At 43.6% G+C, this 18,228-nt stretch overlaps 3 protein-coding genes and 1 long non-coding RNA gene across 5 annotated transcripts in view; 1 reads left to right on the plus strand and 3 right to left on the minus strand.

Moving 5' to 3' along the window:
- Positions 1–18,228, minus strand: part of LOC143921168 (uncharacterized) — a 420,653-nt gene that overhangs the window by 289,137 nt on the left and 113,288 nt on the right. The gene's annotated exons all lie outside the window — the stretch shown is intronic.
- The window catches only part of LOC143921132 (integrin beta-nu-like), a 36,426-nt gene that overhangs the window by 16,247 nt on the left and 1,951 nt on the right, over positions 1–18,228 (minus strand). The window lies entirely within an intron of this gene.
- Positions 15,188–18,228, plus strand: part of LOC143921171 (uncharacterized) — an 895,047-nt gene continuing 892,006 nt past the window's right edge. Inside the window, exons 1-2 of the long non-coding RNA XR_013261404.1 lie at positions 15,188–16,798; positions 17,238–17,803. This is a non-coding gene — a long non-coding RNA (uncharacterized LOC143921171). The remainder of the gene's footprint in view (positions 16,799–17,237; positions 17,804–18,228) is intronic.
- LOC143921164 (uncharacterized) overlaps positions 16,306–18,228 on the minus strand; it is a 754,379-nt gene continuing 752,456 nt past the window's right edge. The window contains exon 2 of the mRNA XM_077444334.1: positions 16,306–18,224. Within this exon, the coding sequence (XP_077300460.1) occupies positions 17,540–18,049 (510 nt within the window). The 5' untranslated portion in view covers positions 18,050–18,224 and the 3' untranslated portion in view covers positions 16,306–17,539. The remainder of the gene's footprint in view (positions 18,225–18,228) is intronic.

The following is an 18,228-nucleotide window of genomic DNA, read 5'->3' on the forward strand; positions in this document are numbered from 1 at the left end:
TTGTTATTTAATCTTATGGCTTATGGTAATTTATGCCAATATAATTATATAAAAAATTTTAATGGTCGTATTTTGGACTTATTCTTATGTAGCTTTGAACCATTTAGCTTATCTATAGCATGTCCAGTTAGTAAGTTGGATAAACACCATCCAGCATTCGATGTGCTCTTAGTTGTTAAGAAGATAAAATATTTTAAGCCCTTATGTAATAACATTGTACTGAATTACAGAAAATGTAATTTTGGTAATTGCAGAACTAATTTATCATTAATAGATTGGTCTGATCTTTTTAATAATTTGAGCATTGATGAATCGGTCAGTGTATTTTACGACACATTATACAGTATTATTGGTGACAATACACCTACAAAGAAGATTGTATCTGACACTGGCCGATATCCAATCTGGTTCAGTAAATCATTGGTGAAATGTCTCAAGGAGAAAGCCAAAGTACATAAAAGGTACAAAGTCTTTGGTAATCCCAGAGATTACGACACCTTTGCATTATTAAGAACTCGCTCCAAGAGACTGTTGTCCAAATGCCATACTGACTACTTGTCATATATTGAATCCCGCATTTCATTGAACCCTAAATGCTTTTGGTCTTACACCAAGTCTAAATGCAAGGGTAATTCTTTGCCCGAAACTTTAAGATTTAATAAAATTTGTGCCTCATCTGGCTTAGATATGTGTGAATTGTTTTCTGAATATTTTTCATCTGTGCATAACAATGATGATTGCTCCCTTTCATATGTGGACGCTCACATTGACAATTGCTCGTACTGCCTTGATAAAATATATGTTGAAAAAAAGGAGATTACTTATGTCCTATTAAATTTAGATGTAAATAAGGGTGCTGGACCTGACGGCATACCTCCATACTTTATTAAAACTTGTTATTTGGAACTTGTGCAACCCTTATTTATAATTTTTAACAATTCTTTATCTGCTGGTGTATTCCCTTCTAAATGGAAACTAGCCAATATTGTACCTATTTTCAAGTCTGGCGATAAATCACTTTGTAATAACTATAGACCAATAAGTATCTTATCCTGTTTTGCTAAAATTTTTGAATGTTTAACTTATAATCATATTTATTCTCATGTAGTGCCTAAAATTGCACAGGAACAACATGGATTTGTTAAAAAAAAATCAACCGTTTCTAATCTTATTGAATTCACTACCACAATTTATAAATATCTTAATACTCGTACACAAGTAGATGATATATATACAGACTTTCAAAAGGCTTTTGACAAGGTTAATCACGGTTTGCTAATTCGTAAATTATCTAAATTTGGAATTCATGGAAATTTACATAGATGGTTAACTTCTTATCTTAATTTGAGAAGTCAATTGGTTACAATTAAGGGTTTCTCATCTGCCCCTAAAATAATCCTTTCAGGAGTTCCTCAAGGTTCTCACCTTGGACCACTTCTGTTTATTATTTTTATTAATGACCTAATCCTCCTACTGAAGTGTCAATGCTTACTTTATGCCGATGATCTTAAGGTTTTCCATCCTATCAATAGTGAGTCGGATTGCTTAAAATTACAATCCGACATTGATATAATATCTGAATGGTGTAACGTAAACCTTATGCATCTCAATATTTCTAAATGCTTCTCAATAACACTTTCCAGAAATCGTAACCTAATTGACTTTACTTACAATATTAATAACGTAGATCTTACAGAAAAAATTGTGCCAGAGACTTAGGTATACTTATAGATTCCAAACTATCATTTAATGAACATATTAATCATATTGTTACTAAATCTTATAAACTATTGGGATTTATTTGCCGAGTTGCGAAGCCCTTTAAGAATCCCCATACTCTGATTCTACTCTATTACAGTTTAGTTCGTAGTAATATGGAGTATCATATGGTCTCCCTATTACCAAACTCACATTAAGCACTTAGAAACAATCCAGAAGCGTTTTTTGCGCCATTTATCCTATAAGACTGGTCTTAAAAAACTGTTACCATCTTATAATGACAGACTTTCTTTTTTCCATATTGCAAGTTTGTCTCAGCGTAGAAGGGTTTCTGATTTGTTAATTTTATATAAGATTGCTAATGGTATTCTTGACACGTCTGTTTTAAGCGAGATTAATTTTAACGTTAATGCCCGATTCACCAGATGCACAAATCTTTTTTATCCACCTATTTGTCAAAGCAACACCTCTTTCAATAGTGCAATCGTTCGTATATGCCGTATTTACGATAGCTTAGATGATTGTCCTGACCTCTTTAGAGACTCTTTTAGTATTTTTAGGACAAAGGTGAAGAAAATAATATGTGGTTGATTTGCTTCTTCACCCTTATAGTCTTTCTTTTTCTTTTTTACTTTATCTGTATCTTTTTCTTTATCTGTTTCTTTTATTTTTTTTAAAATCTTGATGTTTTTGTAATTTTACTTTTTTATATCACCATGTGGTGCTCACTGTAAATGGAATATTATATTTTTATTTATGTTTATTATTATTTTTTGTCTCATTATACAACTTTCTTTTTATATTTTATTCTGTATGTGTGCCTATTTAAATAAAATAAAATAAATAAATAAAAATCTATAATTTGGAAAGAGACTTTGTATGTAAGTATCCTTGGTCGTCGTCCGTAGATCGGTGACGTCATCGAACACGTGATTCGATTTTTTTTTTTCTATCCATGGGCGCCGATTTGTTTTTTTCGATTCAATGGATTTACCCCCGCGGGGGCGCAAGGCGAGTTGCTTCATGGGGCCCCGCCAGGGGCGCCACAAGGGGCGCAGCCCCGTGGGGCCCCGAAGGGGGTGCAGGGGGGCGCAGCCTCATGGGGCGCAGCCCCATGGGGCTCAAAAGGGGCCGCAGCTTTATGGGGCACAGCCTTATCGGCCGCAGCCTTATGGGGCGCAACCTAATGGGGCGCAGTCTTATGGGGCGCAGCCTTATGGGGCGCTGTCTTATGGGGCGCAGTCTTATGGGGCGCAGTCTTATGGGGCGCCGCCTTATGGAGCTTAGCCGCATGGGGCCCCGAAGGGGGCGCAGGGGGGCCGCAGCCTCATGGGGCGCCGCCTTATGGGGCGCTGCCTTATGGGGCGCAGCCTTATGGGGCGCTGTCTTATGGGGCGCAGCCTTAGGGGCGCAGCCTTATGGAGTTCGCTGCATGGGGCCCCGAAGGGGGCGCAAGGGGGCGCAGCCTCATGGGGCCCCAAAGGGGGCGCAGCCTCGTGGGCCCCATGGGGCCCCAAAGGTGGCGCAGCCTCGTGGGCCCCATGGGGCCCCAAAGGGGGCGCAGGGGGGTGCAGCCTCATTGGCCCCAAAGGGGGCGCAGCCTCATGGGGCGCAGGGGGGCGCAGCCTCATGGGGCGTAGCCTTATGGGGCGCAGCCTTATGGGGCGCTGCCTTATGGGGCGCCGCCTTATGGGGCGCCGCCTTATGGAGCTTAGCCGGCCCCGAAGGGGGCGCAAGGGGGCGCAGCCTCCTGGGGCGCAGCCTTATGAGGCGAAGCCCTAAACGGCAACTGATCATGGGGGCGAAGCCCTTGACGGCTTTTATTCATGGGGGCGTGGAGGGGCGAAGCCCTAATAGGCATTAACTAAGGGGGGTGAAGTCCTAGACGGCAATTAATCATGGGGGCGCGGAGGGGCGAAGCCCTAAAAGGCAACTGATCATGGGGGCGAAGCCTTAGACGGCATTTAATCATGGGGGCGCGGAGGGCGAAGCCCTAAAAGGCATTAGCTAAGGGGGGCGAAGTCCTAAACGGCATTTAATAATGGGGGCGCGGAGGGGCGAAGCCCTAAAAGGCAACTGATCATGGGGGCGAAGCCTTAGACGGCATTTAATCATGGGGGCGCGGAGGGGCGAAGCCCTAAAAGGCATTAACTAAGGGGGGCGAAGCCCTAAACGGCAATTAATCTTGGGGGCGTGGGGGGCGAAGCCCTAGACGGCATTTAAAAATGGGGGTGTGGAGGGGCGAAGCCCAAAAAGGCATTAACTAAGGGGGGCGAAGCCCTAAACGGCAATTAATCTTGGGGGCGCGGGGGGCGAAGCCCTAAAAGACATTAACTAAGGGGGGCGAAGCCCTAGACGGCTTTATATCATGGGGGCGCGGAGGGGCGAAGCCCTAGACGGCTTTTAATCATGGGGGCGCGGAGGGGTGAAGCCCTAAAAGGCAACTGATCATGGGGGCGAAGCCCTAAACGGCAATTGCTCATGGGGGCGTGGAGGGGCGAAGCCCTAGAAGGCAAAGGCTCAGGGGGGCGCCGAGGGCGAAGCCCCACAAGGCAAAAAAAATTTAGATTTTTTTTTTTTTTAGATTTTTTTAAAAAAAAATTTGATTTTTTTTTTTGATTTTTTTTTTTTATTTATTTTTTTTTTATTATTTTTTTTTTATTTTTTTTTTGATTTTTTTTTTAAATTTTAAAATTTTTTTTTTTTTAATTAAATGTTTACTATTAGCTTAGTCATGATTAAGCGGTTTATATTATAAACACTGAGCGAAGCCGGGTAATACAGCTAGTATATAATATATATGAGTGGCATGCGGTGAAATTATCTCTCTTTTTGTCATACAGCCTTGTTTAATGTGCGCGCACAGAATACGGGAGGAAAAGCCTGTTCCTCTTGTTCCTGTTGTATCCTGCTAGCGCAAATTAAGTGAGTATGTACGACGGGGAGAGAGACCCTTTTTTATCTTTCGACTTAAGATCTTTCGATTTTCGATCGTTGCCTTCCGATATTTGTGTTTTCGGGCGTTTCACTTTCGGTCCCGTGAGTTCGACCAAAAAAAACCATATGCCGCATTCCTTCCTGTGTGATTTCGCCCTTATACAGCACGCTACTGATATGTACATATAAATACCTATATACAGCTTTAGTTATAATACTGTTACGTACGCCGTGGATTGAGCGAATTGTACTTAGACCAACGGATATCTGGTATCGGTTAACTAAATGCATGCACTTACTTCCAAAGATTATATCTGGACTCTAAGTGCATTTAGGCTAAACAATGACCGTTATTAGTTATTTCTCAGAGTCGGTACGGGAAGTCCCAATGTCTTGGAAATACATATCCGAATACGTGACTATATAACAGGTAAACAGATTAGCCGTCCTGAGAGATTTACCCTTTATAAGGCGGTACGTAGGCGATATAATTCATTTCTGGACGGAGCAGTGACCGTGCGTGTATCTCCTGAATCTTCAATAAATGCTGTGAAACGACTGTTGGCTTTTACTTGGATCCTCCACCCACCCCTACGCAACACTGGTCGTCAGAAGTGGGATCCAAGATGGGCCGTGGAACAAAGTCACCAGCGAAGGAAGAGAAGCTACAGCGAAGCCATCCTCGGGAGCTGTAGGAGAGAGTTCGAGCCATGGAGACACGAAACAAAAAAATGCAGTTTTCACTGCAACACACAGAATCGGTCATCACATTTTCGGTTGTCGAATTGCAGTTATCACTGCAACTCGACTTTGACGTTATCGGCGGTGGCCGCCAAGAAGTCATCGAGATGACGGAAGGAGGTTACGAAACGGGAGGTTTCGTACAAGTGCTGCCGGGAGAGGACAACTTGAGGCGTTGTCAAGGGCAACATCGGAGAGCAGCATCCGGCAATTGCAGAGTCATCCAAAGGGCGACCGGGACGAGTGCAGTTCACCGGTCCACTTACGCCGCAAGTACAAAGAATTAGCGGCTGTTGGAGACGACGATCCACGGGAAAGCATCGTCGTCAGAAGAGGAGTGGAGATCGACTACAACTGAGAGATGTCGATTACAAGCCACTATTCCCTTCAACCGTTTGTTGACGGCAGATGTCAACAAACTCGAAAAAATCTAATTGGAAACTAGTCGAGTCTAATTGGAAGAGTCGGAAAGTAAAAGGATTGAAATAGAATTCAATCGGAACCATGCAACGGCAGAGAGGCACATTTATCAGATTGGATAAATGTTGGTGGGTCAGTCGGCGGAGTCAATCAAGTCACTTTTGGGGAGGAAAGAGACATCGCTTCAGAGGGAATGGCAACGGAAGCACGTTCTGGGTGGAACGTTGGTCTGCAGCAGGATGCTGGGCCACATGAGAGGAAGACGGGGCCACCGCAACAAATTTGGACGTTGGGGAAACGAGCGACTTGGATCAACCACGTGAGGGCATTTGAAACCGAAGAAACGCCATTTCGCGACTTCAACGAGAGAGAGCGGAACAATTGATATACGTCAACATCGAAAAAAATCTAGTTGGAAACTAGTGGAAACACGAGTACCTGAAAAAATATATGGACAGTTGCAGCAGTGTTTAGATCATCTCGCAGATGTAACGGGAAAATACATTAGAAAGAAATGGATTTCAGTTGGGTCAATGGAACGGAAAAGAAGCACATTCAACAGAGTGGTAGACTGTTGGGTGCACATTTACCAAGGTCAATGGAACGGAAAAGGAACACAACCAGCAGAGTGGCAGACTGGGGTGTGCACATTTTCCAGGGTCAAGGGAACGGAAAAGAAGCACCACCAGCAGAGTGGCAGACTGAGGGGTGCACATTTTCCAGGGTCAACCGTCACTTTTGTGAGGATGGTGGCGATTCTTGTGGGACATGGCTTTGGAGCACGTTCTGGGTTGAACGTTGGTCTGCAGCAGGATGCTGGGCCACATGACATAGGAACACTGGGCCACCGTAGCAAATTTGGACGATGGTGACACGAGAGACATGGACCAAGTCACTTTTGTGAGGATGGGAGCGATTCTTGTGGGACATGGCTTTGGAGCACGTTCTGGGTTGAACGTTGGTCTGCAGCAGGATGCTGGACCACATGACAGGAATACGGGGCTGCCATAGCAAATTTGGACTTTGGTGATACGAGCAACATGGACCAAACACGTGAGAAAATTTTGGACCGAAGAGCTAACAAATAATGATTTCCAAATGTAAAACATCGGATGACTAATTTTTAGGCGGTTAGAAATGTAACTGTAATTGTTTCCATTATAAAGGTGACGTAAAGTGAAGTGTAATGAAAGTTTTATGTAATTGTCTCCATTGTAAAGGTGACGTAAATTGAAGGGTAACGAAAATTTACTGTAATTGTTTCCATTGTAAAGATGACGTAAATCGTAGTGAAACGAAATTTTGAATGTTTTTGTTTCCATTGTAAAGGTGACGTAAATTGAAGTGTAACGAAAGTTTAATGTAATTGTTTCCAATGTCAAGGTGACGTAAATCGTAGTGTAACGAAATTTTAAATGTTTTTGTTTACATTGTAAAGGTGTCGTAAATTGAAGTTTAACGAAGGTTTAATGTAATTGTTTCAATTGTAAAGGTAACGGTAGTAGAATTTAAATGTCATTGTTTCCATTGTAGCTGTAAAGATAGCGGCTGTAATTGTAAATGTAACTGTGACTGATATCGGAGATAAATGTAACTACTGTAGATTTATCAGTTATGATTTGTTGGTCAATCGGGACGATTTGACCTAAGAGGGAGGCAATGTTACGTACGCCGTGGATTGAGCGAATTGTACTTAGACCAACGGATATCTGGTATCGGTTAACTAAATGCATGCACTTACTTCCAAAGATTATATCTGGACTCTAAGTTCATTTAGGCTAAACAATGACCGTTATTAGTTATTTCTCAGAATCGGTACGGGAAGTCCCAATGTCTTGGAAATACATATCCGAATACGTGACTATATAACAGGTAAACAGATTAGGCGTCCTGAGAGATTTACCCTTTATAAGGCGGTACGTAGGCGATATAATTCATTTCTGGACGGAGCAGTGACCGTGCGTGTATCTCCTGAATCTTCAATAAATGCTGTGAAACGACTGTTGGCTTTTACTTGGATCCTCCACCCACCCCTACGCAACAATACTGTAACATTACACAAATTTTCATATTCATATACTCGTAGTAACTGTATAATTGAAAGGTTGTTTGATTTCGTTATGTTGGCTTTTGGAAGTTTTGCCGATAAACCTCTAATGCCGTATGCCAGTATGGAGGAACGGAGGCGTAAAAATCCGTGTCTGGTCGAACATGGCGAATGCGAAAGGACGTACGATTTTCGACACAGACTCAATTTTTCAGAAGTGCACACATTCGTGCAAGCTTTGAATTCCAGCGAAATCACTGCTAATTTGGACAATGCCGAGGGAGGAATGGACGCCCTCATGCAAGTTTTAGTTTGCGGCGATCAAATGGGTTGGAATCCCAAATCCAGAAAAATCGTCATATTCGCCACGGACGGATTGTCTCACTTCGCAGGAGATGGAGTGTTAGGTAGGTCGTTGGGAATTAATAAATTCACGAAGTTCTTTTTCAATTATTTTTCAAATTGTACTCAGGTGGAGCAGTGAAACCCAACGATAAAAAATGTCATCTGAATGCAGACGGTTATTACGAACACAACGAAATGGATTATCCATCTTTGGAACAAATTAGCCGCGTACTTCACGAACAGAAGGTATATTTTCGTCAACGTTTAATTATATATCTATCATTAGTGACATCCGGGTGACCGTACCGAATGTTAAAAAGTCGAAAATGTTCGTTTACCATGCATACATATGAAAAACGGTTAGTATATGTATATATATATATATATATATATATATATATATATATATCAGTGGCGTGCGGTAAAAGTCTCTCTCCCCCCGTCGTACATCCTCACTTAATTTGCGCGAGCAGGATACAACAGGAACAAGAGGAACAGGCTTTTCCTCCCGTATCCTGCGCGCGCACATTTAACAAGGCTGTATGACAAAAAGAGAGATAATTTCACCGCATGCCACTCATATATATTATATATACATAGTACCGTTTACCATGCACCCCTTTTTTTTGATCTTTCGATTTTCGGTCCCGTGAGGTAGACCCGTGACGTCCATATGTACACTACAGTGCCGGCCATACACCCAACGGTGCCCTCGGACAATTTTTTCTAAACACCCTTAAAAAATGGATAACCATCCTCCTTTTTCCGGGTTTGAGACCTTGCTACAGTTTCAGGCAGTTTTAGCAAAAGTAGAACAACCCAAATGTTTTATAACATTGAATACAACGAGTAAAATTGAATACGACAAAAAACACCACATCTTTGCACATTCGTTTAACTATTCGAATCTAAGATATTTTTTTTAGGAATATATTTGCACGTAATCAGAATCTTCCAGCGATATATTGAAGCTGAAAATAGTGTAAACAGTATTTGGAGAATATTGAAAAAAGTTTGCGATGTTACAGAGGATTTCGCAGTGTCGTATAGCACAAGATTCAAATTTTGGCTGCCACAGGGAAACGTTAATTATAATACAAAAGGGAATGCGCCTTCACCCAATGAATAGAATTTGCCGAGCCGCTTTTGGCGTTCTAATATAAAATTTTGTAGGGGGGGACGCGACAATTGGTGCAAGTCCAAAAGGTTCAACGACAAAATGTACCCGAAAATTAGTGCACTGACAAAATGTACCCGCGACAAAATGTAAACGGAAAAAATGTTCAAGCGACAAAATATTCAAAAATCCTAAATTATCCTATTTTAATGGCAAAAGTAACTTTTTATTGTATTATATTTATCGATGTATATGGTACTTTTTATCGTATAGATCGCGGATGTTATTAAATTATTATAAATTAAAGGTGTTCTCAACCGTACCAACATATTCTTATTTAAATTGAACAATTACATTTTAAGCGAATGTCATTGTGACTCATTGAATATCATTTTAAGATGTCATTGAATTAGTATAAATGACAGGGGTTCTCAACCGTATCCAATATTTACGTATTTAAATTGAAAAAAAAAAACTTTCTGAGCGTATGAACTGCAGATTACATTGCATTAGTTTATATGGCAGGGCTTCTCAACCGTCTCCAAAATTTACTTTATTTCAAATGAATAATTTACTTTTTATCGTACACATCGCGGGCGTTATTAAATTAGTATGAATGACAGGGGTTCTCAACCGTATCCAATATTTACGTATTTAAATTGAAAAAAAAAACTTTCTGTGCGTATGAACTGCAGATTACATTGCATTAGTTTATATGGCAGGGCTTCTCAACCGTCTCCAAAATTTACTTTATTTCAAATGAATAATTTACTTTTTATCGTACGCATCGCGGGCGTTATTAAATTAGTATGAATGACAGGGGTTCTCAACCGTATCCAATATTTACGTATTTAAATTGAAAAAAAAAACTTTCTGAGCGTATGAACTGCAGATTACATTGCATTAGTTTATATGGCAGGGCTTCTCAACCGTCTCCAAAATTTACTTTATTTCAAATGAATAATTTACTTTTTATTCAGTTTTTTAGTCAGTTTTTTCTTTTTTTTCATTTTTTCAGTTTCCCAGTTTTTTCAGGCCCCGGGGTGCCGAAGGCATCGGGTGCGCTGGGGGCGCCAGAGGCGTCGGCGGCGCTGGGGCCGAAGGCCCCGTAGCGACGGAAGCGCCGGGGGCGAAGGCCCCGTGGTGCCGGAGGCGTCGGCGATGCACAAAACGTAATTCGTAATTCGTAATCACTTCGTAATTTGTCATTCGTAATTCGTGCGTCAATTTCTTTCCGAAACCAGTCGATTCAATACCTATAACTTTATTTTTAATTGATTAATCTACCGTAGTAGTTACATTTATATCTGATATCAGTCACAGTTACATTTAAAATTACAGCCGTTATCTTTACATTGGAAACAATTACATAAATTTAAATTATAAGTACACAAAAGAGATTGAAAATTAATTCCCCCGTTTCCATCAGTCTTTTTCCGAGGGGGTGACTCGATAACGCGCTAAACGGTCCAGATGCACTACCATGCAGCGTGTTGCGTTTCCAAATTCCCTCTTGATACGATAAACGACATCGCTGATCCGTTTCACAATCCGGTACGGTCCCTCCCAGAACGACTGAAGCTTTGGTGATAGGCCCACGTGCTTAGCAGGGTTGTATAACCACACTCGCTCTTCTTCTTCGTATCGGGACTCTGTTGCGCGGATGTCGTAGCGCGCCTTCATTCAGTCGTGTTGTATTCGAAGATGGGCGCGAGCGAAACGGTGGCTCTCAGCCATTCGTTCCACCAGTTGTGTGGTGTACTGGTGTGGGTCCCGTGGTCCATGGTCGGGAGGGGGCCCTCCATATAGTAGTTCTGCGGGCATTCTCAATTCTCGGCCGTATAATAGTGCCGCTGGGGATGTTCCAGTGGCATCATGTTGCGCAGCTCGATACGCCATCAGGAAGTGCGGAACGAACTTGTCCCAGTCTTTTTGTCGGTCTGCCACGAATTTCGTCAGGTGGGCCAGTAGTGTCCGATTCAATCGTTCCACCATGCCATCGGACTGTGGTCTATATGGAGTGGTTCTTGTTTTTCCGATCCCCATGATTTCTAATGCCTGTCGGAATAATTTGGACTCAAAATTTCGACCCTGGTCTGAGTGTAGTTCATTTGGCACTCCTAGTCTTGTAAACACTTGGTGGACCAGCACCTCGGCCACCGTCTCCGCTTCTTGGTTGGGAATAGGAATCGCCTCTGGCCATTTTGTGAAATAGTCCATAGCGACGAGGATATAGCGGTTTCCACTTTCCGTTTTTGGCAGTGGCCCAAGGATGTCAACCGCCATTCTTTCTAATGGTGCCCCGGAAATGTACTGTCGTAGCGCTCCTCTGTTTTTCCGCTGTGGACCGTTGTGGGCTGCACACACTGCACAATTTTCACACCAGCGAATTACGTCGATGCGACACGTCGGCCAATAATACCGTTGACGTATGTTTTTAAAAGTTTTGTTCATTCCAAAATGTCCCCCCGTTGGTGAGCTATGGAATTCTTTTAAGATGTCCGTCACGCACTCTTTTGGTACAACCAAATTTTGGTTGTCGTATCTGTCTACTTCCAGTTGTACTCTCCCACTTGCGGTACAATTTGTTTTCTTCTACCGTTAAAGAGTCCCACTGGGCCCAGAGAACTTTCACTTCCGGCTCTTCTAAGGATACTGCTTCCCACGCTGGTCGCTGTTCAGTTCGCTTCCAATCAATAATTTTCTGAATGGTGGCGTCGTTTATAACTTCTGGCTGAATTCCCACTAGAGCTACACAGGTATCTGAGTCTATTATTTCCACTTCTTTATCCAGCTCCTCCAGTCGCGAGCATTTTGGGCAATCCGTCTGACACGGTCTTCGTGACAACGCGTCCGCATTTCCGTGCTTCCTTCCGGGCCGATGAATTATATCTGGGTTATATTGGCCCAGTATCTCCAGCCACCAAGCGAGTTGACCTTCAGGGTGTTTGAATTCTTTCAGCCACGTTAACGCAGAATGGTCGGTCCTCAGTGTGAATTTCGTACCCGCCAAGTAATGATGGAACTGCTGTACAGCTTTTACAATAGCTAGTAATTCCTTTCGGGTTACGCAATAGTTCCGTTCTGCTTTGTTCATGGTTCTGCTGAAGTATGCAATCACTCGTTCCTCTCCGTCTTGCCGTTGGGACAACACCGCTCCAATGCTGTGTTGACTCGCATCTGTGTCGAGGATGAAATGATCGTTGGGCCGTGGATGTGTCATTACCGGAGCTGTAATCAGCGCCTCTTTTAACTGCTCGAACGCTTTTTGACATTCTGGCGTCCACTCGAACTTACGCTCCTTCTCTGTCAATCTATGTAGTGGTTTGGCAATCTTCGCGAAGTTTTGTACGAAACGTCGGTAATATGTACAGAGTCCTACAAAGCTCCGCACTTGTTTCTTCGTACGTGGGACTTCCCAATCCTTTACATCCTGTATTTTCTTTGGATCGGTTGTGATTCCATCGGCTGATACTCGGTGCCCCAAGAAGTCAACTTCTCGATTCAATAGTTGGCACTTGTCAGCGTTTAGTTTTAGGCCAGCTGCTCGCATTCGCTGCAAGACTTGTTCCAACTGTTCCATGTGTTCTTCGAACGTTCGGCTATGTATGTATGATGATATCGTCTAAATACACCAATACATGGTCTTGCATGTCCCCAACGACTTGTTCCATCAGTCGCACAAATGTGCATTACATAGCCCAAATGGCATCACTTTAAACTGGAACAACCCAAATTCCGTGGCGAATGCTGTCTTTTCCCGATCCTTCGTGGCTACGGGTACCTGCCAATAACCGCTCTGTAAGTCCAGCGTACTGAAATATTGTGCTCCAGCCAGTCGATCTAACGTGTCGTCTATCCGAGGAATGGGATGGGAATCCAATTTGGTGACCGCGTTCAAACGTCGATAGTCGATGCAGAGGCGTGAAGATCCATCTTTCTTCCCCACTAACACAATTGGGGATGCCCATGGGCTGGAAGCCGGTTCGATGACGCCTCGTTGAAGCAGATCGTCAATCAACTGTCTGACCTCTCGTTTCTTGGCTAGCGGTGTTCTTCTCGGTGCCTGTTTAATTGGTTTTGCGTCTCCCACGTTAATAGAGTGCACGGCTCTCGTAGTACGGCCGTGGTCGTCCTTGTTTCGGGCGAATGCCGTTGCATTCTTGCGTAGCATTCTTTCCACCTTCTCTAAAGATTCTTCCGAAAGTTCTTTTGTTGGAGTCTGCATCAGTACTGCGATTTTTGGATGAGCTGTGTTTAGACTGATGTCTGTGTCTCCCCTTTTCGTGGTCAACTTGGGATGTGACCTGTTCTCGGTGGTGGCTCTTCTCACAGATATCGTGGCCTTTTTCGGGGACAACGACAAAACTACCCCCACATGGGACAAGAATCCCAAACTCAGTAGGACTTCATCTTCTATATCTGCGACCGCTACCGTCCACTTGACGGTCTTCCCCTCGAATTCTATATCGAGGTTCACCCACTCTGTAGTCGGAAGACGCGCCTTCGATGCCATCCGCAAGGACTGTCGGCCGATCCTTTTCTCATATCGAGAACGGGGAATTCGGGCAAAAATGTCCCTCCTAATTACTGTGACCTGTGCTCCACTGTCGATAACCATTCGACACGAAACTCCCCCGATTTTTCCGTCGACTTCCAGGGATCGTCCGATATCAAATGTACGGACGGATTTTAATGCGAGCTCTTTTTTGTTTGCGATCGACAGGACCCGCGGTCTGGCGACCCGTTCTCGTTTGCCGATGACGTGCTGCTGGCGTCGTCTAAGATCCGAACTGATTTTCCGAATTTTTTTCGGCAGAAACGGCTGATATGCCCCGCTTTATTGCACTTAAAACACCTCACCTCCGGTCGCTGTTTATATCTGTTCTCGTACTGCCTTTTGGGTATTGCATCTTCTGATGTTTCCAGTCTGTGCGGCCGCTGCTTTTTACTTTCATCGCACGCAAGTGTCTTCCCGTTTTCACACGAGAACTTCGTGGCTTCGTACACTGCCTCTGCCACCTTCACAACTTCAGGAAGGCTCGTAGTGGGGCATAGCCTGGCTACGGCTGCCTTCACGTCAGCTTGCATGATGCCGTTTACAAACATGCAGGTTATTACTCGCTCAAGAGGTTCTGGTGCGGCAACCCCTGCGAAGCTTAGCTCCACGTGTTCTGTAATGGCATCCATGTGGGCTGTTAGTGACTCTCCTGCATCGGGACGCCACTTTCTCGTGCTGGCCTTTTCGAAGTGCTGGTATACCGATGTTTTGCTTCCATATCGCCCCGCGAGTCTCGACACCAATTGCTCAGATTCCAATTGGATTCTTTCTGGAAGGCGGCAAACGTAATTCATGGCCGCGCCACGCATCGCCGCACACAGCCTCATTGACAGGTCCGTCGCGCCATGTAGTCGTGCCGTGAATCGAAAGCGTGCCAGGAACTCTTCCCATGACCCAGTTCCATCAAATGTCGGGAACTCTGGTAACGCTCCTGGATATCGTCTGTCTTCGACTGCTACCGGTCGTGGTGATGAATTTGACTCATTAACCAAAATTGAGTCACGTTGCAGTGAAAACTGCATTTTTGGATCTTGCGAACTCGGAAGCGCTGCCATTTTCTCCTCCATGGCCCGAAGTCTCTCCTCCAACTCCTTGGCTTGACTCCGTTGTGAAAACTCTTCGATTGCTGGCGACTTCTGTCTTCTTGTTGCTCTTGTTGCTCTGCTCATCTTGGATCCCACTTCTGACGACCAGTGTTGCGTAGGGGTGGGTGGAGGATCCAAGAAAAAGCCAACGGTCGTTTCACAGCATTTATTGATGATTCAGGAGAATTATATCGCCTACGTACCGCCTTATAAAGGGTAGATCTCTCAGGACGCCTAATCTGTTTACCTGTTGTATAGTCACGTATTCGGATATGTATTTCCAAGACATTGTGTCTTCCCGTACCGATTCTGAGAAATAACTAATAACGGTCATTGTTTAGCCTAAATGCACTTAGAGTCCAGATATAATCTTTGGAAGTAAGTGCATGCATTTAGTTAATCCGATAACAGATATCCGTTGGTCTAAGTGCAATTCGCTCAATCCGCAGCGTACGTAACATTGCCTCCCTCTTAGGTCAAATCGTCCCGATTGACCAACAAATCCGAACTGATAAATCTACAGTTGTTACATTTATCTTTGATATCAGTCACAGTTACATTTACAATTACCGTCGTTATCTTTACAGTTACAATGGAAACAATGACATTTAAATTCTATTACCGTTACATTCACGTTACCTTTACAATTTAAATTCTGTTACATTTAGATTTACGTCACCTTTACAATGGAAACAATTACATTAAACTTTTGTTACACTTCAATTTGCGTCACCTTTACAATGGAAACAATTACATTAAACTTTCGTTAAGCTTCAATTTACGACACCTTTACAATGAAAACAATTACATTAAACTTTCGTTACACTTCAATTTACGCCACCTTGAAAATGGAAACAAAAACATTTAAAATTTCGTTACCCTACGATTTACGTCATCTTTACAATGGAAACAATTACATTAAACTTTCGTTACACTTCAATTTACGACATCTTTACAATGGAAACAATTACATTAAACTTTCGTTAAACTTCAATTTACGTCACCTTTACAATGGAAACAATTACATAAAACTTTCATTACACTTCACTTTACGTCACCTTTACAATGGAAACAGTTACAGTTACATTTCTAATCACCTAAACTTAGTCATCCGATGTTCTACATTTGGAAATCATTATTTGTTAGCTCTTCGGTCCAAAATTTTCTCACGTGTTTGGTCCATGTTGCTCGTATCACCAAAGTCCAAATTTGCTATGGCAGCCCCGTATTCCTGTCATGTGGTCCAGCATCCTGCTGCAGACCAACGTTCAACCCAGAACGTGCTCCAAAGCCATGTCCCAAAGAATCGCTCCCATCCTCACAAAAGTGACTTGGTCCATGTCTCTCGTGTCACCATCGTCCAAATTTGCTACGGTGGCCCAGTGTTCCTATGTCATGTGGCCCAGCATCCTGCTGCAGACCAACGTTCAACCCAGAACGTGCTCCAAAGCCATGTCCCACAAGAATCGCCACCATCCTCACAAAAGTGACGGTTGACCCTGGAAAATGTGCACCCCTCAGTCTGCCACTCTGTTGGTGGTGCTTCTTTTCCGTTCCCTTGACCCTGGAAAATGTGCACACCTCAGTCTGCCACTCTGCTGGTTGTGTTTCTTTTCCGTTCCATTGACCTTGGTAAATGTGCACCCAACAGTCTGCCACTCTGTTGAATGTGCTTCTTTTCCGTTCCATTGACCCAACTGAAATCCATTTCTTTCTGATGTATTTTCCCGTTACATCTGCGAGATGATCTAAACACTGCTGCAACTGTCCATGTATTTTTTCAGGTACTCGTGTTTCCACTAGTTTCCAACTAGATTTTTTTCGATGTTGACGTATATCAATTGTTCAGCTCTCTCTCGTTGAAGTCGCGATCTGGCGTTTCTTCGGTTTCAAATGCCCTCACGTGGTTGATCCAAGTCGCTCATTTCCCCAACGTCCAAATTTGTTGCGGTGGCCCCGTCTTCCTCTCATGTGGCCCAGCATCTTGCTGCAGACCAACGTTCCACCCAGAACGTGCTTCCGTTGCCATTCCCTCTGAAGCGGTGTCTCTATCCTCCCAAAAGTGACTTGATTGACTCCGCCGACTGACCAACCAACATTTATCCAATCTGATAAATGTGCCTCTCTGCCGTTGCATGGTTCCGATTGAATTCCATTTCAATCCGTTTACTTTCCGACTCTTTGCGAGACGACACCTGTGACATAACAGGTGGTTAACTAGTTTCCAATTAGACTCGACTAGTTTCCAATTAGATTTTTTTCCAGTTTGTTGACATCTGCCGTCAACAAACAGTTGAAGGGAATAGTGGCTTGTAATCGACATCTCTCAGTTGTAGTCGATCTCCGCTCCTCTTCTGACGACGATGCTTTCCCGTGGATCGTCGTCACCTACAGCCGCTAATTCTTGCTACTTGCGGCGAATTGGCGAACTGCCCTCGTCCCGGTCGCCCTTTGGATGACTCTGCAATTGCCGGATGCTGCTCTCCGATGTTGCCCTTGACAACGCCTCAAGTTGTCCTCTCCCGGCAGCACTTGTACGAAACCTCCCGTTTCGTAACCTCCTTCCGTCATCCCGATGAATTCTTGGCGGCCACCGCCGATAATGTCAAAGTCGAGTTGCAGTGATAACTGCAATTCGACAACCGAATATGTGATGACCGATTCTGTGTGTTGCAGTGAAAACTGCATTTTTTTTGTTTCGTGTCTCCATGGCTCGAACTCTCTCCTACAGCTCTCGAGGATGGCTTCGCTGTAGCTTCTCTTCCTTCGCTGGTGACTTTGTTCCACGGCCCATCTTGGATCCCACTTCTGACGACCAGTGTTGCGTAGGGGTGGGTGGAGGATCTAAGTAAAAGGCCAACAGTCGTTTCACAGCATTTATTGATGATTAAGGAGATACACGCAGTGTCACTGCTAAGTCCAGAATGAATTATATCGCCTACGTACCGCCTTATAAAGGGTAGATCTCTCAGGACGCCTAATCTGTTTACCTGTTGTATAGTCACGTATTCGGATATGTATTTCCAAGACATTGTGTCTTCCCGTACCGATTCTGAGAAATAACTAATAACGGTCATTGTTTAGCCTAAATGCACTTAGAGTCCAGATATAATCTTTGGAAGTAAGTGCATGCATTTAGTTAATCCGATAACAGATATCCGTTGGTCTAAGTGCAATTCGCTCAATCCGTGGCGTACGTAACAATATTATATATACATAGTACCGTTTACCGTTTACCAGAAAACGACGATGCTGA

Source organism: Arctopsyche grandis, chromosome 13 (genome assembly GCF_051622035.1).
Source record: "Arctopsyche grandis isolate Sample6627 chromosome 13, ASM5162203v2, whole genome shotgun sequence".
Classification (NCBI taxonomy): Eukaryota; Metazoa; Arthropoda; class Insecta; order Trichoptera; family Hydropsychidae; genus Arctopsyche; species Arctopsyche grandis.